The sequence below is a fragment of the Neophocaena asiaeorientalis genome, unplaced genomic scaffold (genome assembly GCF_003031525.2).
Source record: "Neophocaena asiaeorientalis asiaeorientalis breed wild unplaced genomic scaffold, Neophocaena_asiaeorientalis_V1.1 scaffold547, whole genome shotgun sequence".
NCBI lineage: Eukaryota > Metazoa > Chordata > Mammalia > Artiodactyla > Phocoenidae > Neophocaena > Neophocaena asiaeorientalis.
The window spans coordinates 1,534,294-1,542,894 of NW_020185330.1; the positions used below are offsets into that span (position 1 = coordinate 1,534,294).

At 42.1% G+C, this 8,601-nt stretch overlaps 1 protein-coding gene across 1 annotated transcript in view; it reads right to left on the minus strand.

Moving 5' to 3' along the window:
- Positions 1 to 8,601, minus strand: part of TXNDC16 (thioredoxin domain containing 16) — a 108,631-nt gene that overhangs the window by 90,446 nt on the left and 9,584 nt on the right. The window contains exons 5-6 of the mRNA XM_024734795.1: positions 3,622 to 3,695; positions 2,725 to 2,799 (exon numbers count right to left, since the gene is read on the minus strand). Coding sequence (XP_024590563.1) covers positions 2,725 to 2,799; positions 3,622 to 3,695 — 149 coding nt within the window. The remainder of the gene's footprint in view (positions 1 to 2,724; positions 2,800 to 3,621; positions 3,696 to 8,601) is intronic.

The following is an 8,601-nucleotide window of genomic DNA, read 5'->3' on the forward strand; positions in this document are numbered from 1 at the left end:
TTAATCAAATTAATCATTACCAAGCCCGGTTAATTTCACCTCCTAAGCATTAAAAAGAAAACCCCCTCTTTGCTATCTTTACTTCCCTAGATTACACAATGGCCACACAATGGTGTCTACATGTGCTTGGATCCCACAAATTTGTCTCTCACCCACCAAAAAGAGCCCTCAAGTGCTAATCTGATCACATCACTTATCTGCCTACAACCCTGCAGTTGAGCAATCAGGTGTTGAAGTGGTCACTTAGGACAGAGAGCCAAACTAAAAGTAACAACCAAGCCTTTATTCACTAACTGCCACAGTGCAAGCAAGAGGCAAAAGGAGAGGCACAGGCCCCACAATGTTCCGTTCCCATCCCCCGCCACTGAACAGCTCCAGGCCAGGGCCAGTGGGCGTGGGAATCATCTCATTCCAAGGAGCTGCGAAGAGAAGGCTCCTGCCTCTTTATGGACCGGTGGAATGGTGGGGGGGACTGAGCAGGTGAAGGGCGAGGAGAAGAAAAGTACAGAGTTAAAGCAGAGAAAGCGTTTAGCCAAAGACCTGTGATAAGGAGGTTTTGGCAAAGCACCTGGAAGGTGCCTCAGGCCACGTCCCTGATAATGAGGCCCCAAATGGAGACACCTGGGGCTAAAGGCCAGTCTGGCCAGAAGGATGGGAGAGGGAGGGGTCCGAGGGATTGGGAAGGGGAGGGGTCTGAGTCCTGGACCTCAATTTTCTCTAGAAAACGGCAATGCTCTGGCTGTGCACCAGTCTGGTGTGGCAGAGCACCTTCCCCTATGAGGCCTGCCAGGCAAAGCTTGTAATTGCCTGTGGTTGGGTCTGAAAGATCACACAAGGATTCTGGCCCAGAGCTGGCCTCCCCACCCTTCAGGGGCTACCCCAAAGCCTAAACTTCTTCACATGGTAAACAAAGATCCCTTCCTCTGACCCCATGCCAACTCTGCTCTCACCTCCTGCTTCACATTTCAGACTCCAGTAAAAACTACCCTCTCCAAACTGTCCTAACCTCCCTGCCTGGGCTCACAGTTTCCCCTGCTTCTTCCACCTTCCATTTCTTCACCGGGCAAACCTCCGCTTATCCTTTAAGACTCATCCCAAGTGCCACCTCCTTCAGGAAGGCTTCTAAACAAACATCCACCCTCATTCTAGACACAAGGAACTATTCACTACCCTGTGGACATATGCAGACGTACTTCTACTATTTTACTTCCTACATATTTTCTGTTTACATATCTGTCTCTGCAACAAAACATGAAATTCTTAGAGAACAGAGCCACATCTTACGCTGTCTTGCATCTCCAGTGCCTTACAAGTGTCTGGCACATAGCAGGAACATGGGGAATACTCTATTTGTGGAACTAGTGTTCTATAAATCAGCATTAGTACAGCACAAGGAACAGGACACCATGGCAGGATTGAATGACACAAGCCCCACAGGATACCCAGTTCAGGTAACAACATCCTCTCCGCATCTAAGGCCCAGTTGTTTCAAAACCACCTTGTCATCAGGTTGCCCAGCGTGGACCTGCCGCTCCAGGATTTGCTGTCAGACTTGTCAAAGACAACCTTAGTCTCCCCTCCCCCATCCCTTACAGAATCTTCTTTCTCTGATTCTTCACCCTTGTTTCTGGGTCAAAGACAGTCATTGGGTATCCACTGTAAAAAGCATAAACGAGTAAGCTTCCTGAGAACAAATATATCTATGACTTGGACTTTTTTCTAAGCTTTTCATGACCCCCACTCTCAAGATAGCCACCCCTTCTCTATCCCAGGAAAGGGCTTCCAAGGCAGCCCAACAGGTCTTCGGAATTCCTTCTTCAAAAGGCCATCTTTCATGCCTTACAACTGGCTGCTCAGTCCACAGGCCTCAGGGTCCATGGTTGGCCGGGATTTCTAAAGACTGTTATTAATATATTATTAGTACTGGAACATGTGATAACCACAACTTGTCACCTATCAAGTTTAGAGTTTCCTGTAACTTAACTTTCACACCATTTTTGCGAGAATCAGGTAGAAGAAGAGGAGGAAGATGGGAGCCACACAGAAAACAGAGATAGTCAAGGTCAGCAAAGGTCTCAGCAAACATTAAATTGGAAAAGTCCCTGTAAACTCGTGTCCTGAAAAAGTCATAGCTTCTAGCTCTGTTACCAAAGATACTACTACTTCATTTGAGGAGAGACTGCAGGAGTGGACCCCAGGTAGGGCTGAATCCCAGGCCTAAAGATTCCATGCCAGGCAAGTTAAATTAGATTCACTCTCTCTCAATAAACATTCAGCACGTGCTGGGAACACCTGAAATGTTTCTGCACGTACTGAGCAGGAACGGAGCTACAGACTCCGGAAAAAAAAAAAAAAATCAGGCTGGGGTGAAAAGGAGGCTAGACACTTCAAAAACCCTAGTGAGAATAGCAAAGATGAGCTTCTGTCCTGGTAACATCCTCACTCCACAGACAGAATCAAAGGCAAGAGCGATAGTATGAGCCAGGTGGCCGTGTTGTGCCACCTCCTACTTTTATACAGAATATCTCCATGTTTCTGTATCCTCTGCCATTCAAGACATTTTAGATCCTCTGTGTGGGAAGATAGACCAGCAATACGTGTGAAACGGATGCTTACAAGTATAATGCTAAGACCCTAAAATATTGTAATGGACTGTGGTTGTCTAAAATGAAATCAACAGATAAATAACAAGTGAGTAAGTAAATGGGTATCCCCTGTACTTACAAGAGAACATGAGCAACGATGGCATCCACATTGAACAAGGTATCGGTTGGGAATTCTCTGAGTAATATGTGACCCCTGAAAAAGTTTTAAAAAGCATTACAGAAATATTTCCTTAGCATTCAATTCACTTGTCTCTCTAACACACTAGGCTGGAAGCTCTGGCAGTTCTCGGAGCCTGTGTCTTATCCACTAGCCGATATACCTACCAGAGTGCTGGCCATGATACACACTCCAATATCTACTGAACACACAGGCATAGGTACACTGACTTTGAAAAGCTTAGGCCCTGAGCCTGGCAAAAAGACTGGGAAGCAACAGGAGTCCCAACCAGGCTTCCTCCCAGCACACACAGATTCCCCAGATGGGCTGGGAAGGAGACAAGCAGGAGACAGAAAGAGGGGTCCTCAGCAGTAGGTCCCTGAGGAGACAGGATCTCTCCCCACTTCCTAGGCCAAATCCCAAGCGTGTGAGGAAAGGATTTTGAGAAAACTCCGATTAGCAGACCCAAGTAACGGAGGAATCCGTAACCTGGACATCTGCAGATCCCTCAAAAATAAAGTACATTTATTTCCCAGTCGAATATGGACCTGACATACCTACTTAGAACACTAAATCTGCTAAGTGCTTACTTACCAGGCCTTTGCCATCAGAGCTTACATAAGATTCTCATATAATATCCAAAACAATCCTGTGAGGTAGGTATTAATCGCCTCAATTTACAGATTAGGAAGCAAAGTGGAGGTAACAAATCTATTAGTTAGACTTCTTGCTAAGCTTCATATGACCCCTACTACATACACCTTTATTCTGGCCTAGTGATATTTTGTATACTTGAATATTCTAGAAGTATAGCTTTATGTTTGTCCACCTGAGCCAAAAAAACTAAAAATAGTTTACCTGAATAAATATGCTTTCATCAAATTCTTTTCACTTCCACAGTATCTCGATGTTTCTTTTGTGACGCAATTAACCTTTAAAAGATTATATTTAACTATTTAAATTATATAGTTTAGAGTACATATCAAAAGGTCAAGTTTCTTGGTTAGGGAAACAGAAAGGAAAATTAAACATTACAGTTTGTCTCCAGATCAAATTTCTTTTTTACTTTTCTTTCTCATTTGTATGCTATAATTGCTCACTTATTCAAGTGCTTGAGGTAACCCAGAGAAAGGAACTGTTCCTACACCTAAGAGCTATATTTAATTATACCTAAGATTTAATTCAATCTGATGAAGGAAGTAGAAGGTAACGAGGTAGGAAAGGAAGGAAACAATTAAGGCAGGACAAGAAAATCATGAGCAAAAGCCAGGAAGCACAGAAGTGGTGCTGAGTTGGGACCACGAAAGCATCTCAGTAGCTGGAGCACAGGTATGGCAGATACTGCTGGCTCCTAACCCCAAATCCATCCTACCCTTTTGCGTCACTAACAGAATTTCACTAAAAACAAGTGCCCCATTAAAAGACTTTTCCAGACTCCCCCAACAGCTAAGGCTGGCTAAATGATGTTAGGAGAAGTCACTGGTTTGGGATGCCTAGAAGGATCTTAAAAGGGGGTTGAGTGATAGATACTCTTGCTCTTCCCACTTCTTCCTGACAAAAAAAAACCTGACAAGATAGGTAGGCACCAGCCGTCATCATGGACCATAAGGCATCTTTAAAGAAGAAACCTTTGCTAAGGATGGTGCAACAGAAAGAATGAACCTGAGTCCCTGATGACATTAGAGAAGCGACAACAGCCCTTGATAGCTTACAATCAGGACTCTATGTGAAAAACATAAGGCCAATCCTGGCAGCAACATGGAGATACAATGGAAGACATGAGAGCACAAAGGCAAGGAAGCCGGTTAATAGAGTATCCCATCAGTACAGGTCAGGGATGACTGGGACCTGTAGTAAAGCAGAAAAGGACAGAAGAGATTCAAGCGACTTTCCCCAAATACAGTAAGTAAAATGAGGGAGAAGACTGAGCGTGTAATATGCAACATGGGATAGATGGGGGAAGGCAAGAGATAAAGAGGATGAAGAGGTTTTTAGATGGGGCAAGTGGGTAGCCACCGACATAACTTACCAAAACTAAGTCTGGAAGAAGAACAGTTAGTATTTTGTTTTGGATTTTGTTAAGTTAGGGTTTTTTTGGGTTTTTTTAGATGAGGCTTTTTTGTTTTTGCTGTTCAAGTTAATTTTAACAGAGTTTGAGGAAGCAGAGTGACAAGTGGGAAAGCTACATTTGTTTTATAGAAAAAAGCTACTAAAAGAGAACTGATACTCAAAAAAGATATGAGGAATAGAGAATTCGAATTAAAAGAGTACGGTCATAACCAAAAACAGTGAATTTTAGTGTATGTAGTTTTTTTTTTTTAATTTTTAGAAGTCAGAGCATAGGGGATGGTTGTTATTATGACGACAGATTTATCCATTCATCCGCTCAACACACATTTGAACACCTACCATATGTTAGTCACTGTTCTCATCACTAGGAGTACAGTTAAGTTCCAAATTAAAATGTGTATCTTTAGAACTTACATTCTAAAAGTAGAGACGGACCATTAAAAAAAAAAAAACTAATTAGTATGCAATGTTAAGGGCTATAAAGAAAAAAGCACTATTAAAGGGATAGTACACGACCGAACATTTTAGGTAAGTCATCAAAGAAGACTTCTCTGAGGAGATGACATTTGCACAAAGAACCGAAGTAATGGAGTGACGCATACAAATTTACAAATATGTGGAAGAGATGAGTTCTAAGCAGAGGAGAAAATACCTGCAAAGGCCTTATGGAAATACACACCTAGAATGTCCAAGTAAGAGAAAGATGACTAGCATGTGTCAGGAACAAGCTGAGCAAGGTGGAAGAACAGAAAATGAGATTAGAGGAATTAAATGTCCAAAGAGGAGTTCCCATGTTAGTATAACTGTAATGGGGAAGCCTTTCTGAGAGAGCAGCCATGTGATCTGACTTACATGTGGAGAAGGGTTCAGTGAGACAAGAGTGAAAGGAGAAAGGCCAAATAGGCTTGTGGTTTCCCAGAGGAGAAGTGAGGACAGTTTAGACAAGGGCAGGGGGGTAAAAGTGAAGGTACAGGAAGTGGTCAGATGTGAAAAGCTTTGATAGCAGAACTTAAAGGACTTAATGATGGATTGGTTATGACAGAAAGGATGACAAAGGTTTTTTGTTTTAAAATCTACATTGATACAGTAATATAGTCATACCAGCTTTCTTTTGGTTATTATTTGCATGATATATATTTTTTTTCCTTCATTTGCTTTAAGGATTTCTAAAGCCTTTATTTTAAGATGCATTTCTAAATAGCTTACAATTAGGTTTGGTTATTGTTCCCAGCCTGACAATCTTTTTCTTAACTGGAACACTTAGTCCATTTATATTTTAGTGTTTTCTTCATCTATCTCTGCCTCCTGAAATCTTAACTTTTGAAGACAATCTCAAAATGCTACTTTTTGTGAAGTCTTTCCCAATACCATAATATGACCTTCCACCTTGATGATCATGTAAGATTTCTTTCTTTTAAACCTCTACAGCATTTTATTTGTATCTCTTATTATAATGACCAAGTTCTGCTAGTTATTAAAATGGTCTATGGGAATTCCCTGGCGGTCCCGTGGTTGGGACTCCTCACTTTCACTGCCAAGGGCCCAGGTTCAACCCCTGGTTGGGGAACTAAGATTCTTACAACCTGCGCAGTGCGGCCAAAAAAGAAAAAAGTCTGTGAATGTGTTTTATCGCCCCATTTTGGATATATACTCTCCAAAGAAAGAGACTGGGGTCTTAGCCATTTTGCTATCCAATAAAAGACTAAATATAGCAAGCTCGTTTCAATCTTATAAACAGTACTGAGTATCTACTATGCACCAGGGACTGAGCTAGGTACTCAATATAGGTCTAGCTCTTTCACCCAGTCTCCTTTCCACATAGCTTAAGAGTCCTCAACTGTAAAAGCTTTACAAACTGTTAGTTCATAAAGGTAACCCCTGGGCATGAACCTTAATATTCTACTCTAGTTACTAGACACACAGTTACTAGTTACTAGTTTATTAGTTACTAGATAACAGCCTGATTATCCTTTTTGAGTATCGTACCAACCTAGCATTTTGTTTCTAAATTTCAATTTTGATTTTTATTCAAAGCTCCTTAAAGATGAGTGCCATTATCATTCCAGAGTATAAACAGTGGTTCAAAGTTAACTGAGACCTCTATACAAAACAGAAATGACATTAAAAAAGAGGTTTTTGAGGTATATAAACATGATATAATAAGAAATATATATTTGGTCTTTGCCCCTTGTTCCTAACACAGAGCTCCTAAAACCCTGTAATTTCCTGCATGATAGTGCCAGGAGTATCTTTTCTTCTAATATTTGGTCTTTAACCCGAAATATAAGAGCTTCTGAAACCCTTGAAATCTCTGGGAGTGATAAGAGTGTCTGTTTGCATGCTAATGAGATAACTGGTGGCTGGGGGCCCCTAGACAGCTTCAAGATGGGGGCTGGTTACCAGCAAGACAAGGGAAAGATCAGAGGGTGGGAACTTTCAGCCCCACCTCCCCACCTTAGGGCTGGAGATGGAGTTAATCAGCAATGGCCAATGATTTGACCAATCATGCCTACATAACAACCTCCATAAAAACCCTAAACTACAGGGTGTGGAGAGCTTCCAGTGAACACATCCAAGTACAGGAGGATGACACACCCCAAACCACACAGGGATAGAAGCTCCTGCACTTGAGACTCTTCCAGATGTTGCCCCGCACATCTCTTCCATTTGGCTGTTCCTGACATATCCTTTATAAGAAGTCAGTAATAGTAAGTAAAGTCTTTCCCTGAGTTCTGTGAGACATTATGGGCAATTATGGAACCTGAGGAGGGGGTTGTGAGAACCACCATTTGGAGCCAAGTCCTACAGAAGTCGTAGGGAGCCTGGGGACCCACTCACTCCTTGTGACTGACATCTGAAGTGAGGGGCATCTCATAGGACTGGGCCCTTAACCTGTGGGGTCTGTGCTAACTCTGGGTTGTTAGTGTCAGAACTGCTTCATATGAAAAACACACATCTGGTGTCAGAAGTGTTCTGTGGTGAGACTGAACAGTTTCCCTTTAAAAGTCACAGTTAACTTTTCTATGCTTCCTGCCCTGGGATAGCTTCAGGGACCAAGAGGGACAGTAGCCATCTCTCAAAGGAGGAAGGATAATGAACTAAGAAAGAATAAATGTACACAGAAAGTCAGGGAGACACTAATCTGAAAGAATTTAATAATCACTGGGTTACTAATCATTCCGTTTTCTGAGGTACAAATTCTAAGTTTAAACTAAATGAAAGGCTCCTGTAGCTATCTAAACCATGATGCATGTGGAAATTTTCCATAATACTCCATGGCAAGTTCAAACACTTTTTAAGAAAAAAATTAAGTATGTAATTTCAAATTAGGTTGTTTTGCACAGGCTCCGGACGCACAGGCTCAGCGGCCATGTCTCACGGGCCCAGCCGCTCGGTGGCATGTGGGATCTTCCTGGACCGAGGCATGAACCCATGTCCCCTGCATTGGCAAGCGGACTCTCAACCACTGCGCCACCAGGGAAGTCCCAAATTAGGTTGTTTTAACTTTTTTCTAAAAATAAATATGAGAACCCACAACATAAGCAATTATAAAGACTTAGAAGAATAGGGAAGAAAAAAAAACACTTGAATTACTTCAATTTTGGTACCTCAGTTTGTGTTAATAGAAAAATTTTAATAGCTAAATTATGGACATTTATTATGATATATTTGTCAGGCAAAAAAAAAAAAACTTAAGGGCTTCCCCGGTGGCGCAGTAGTTGAGAGTCTGCCTGCCGATGCAGGAGACACGGGTTTGTGCCCAGGTCC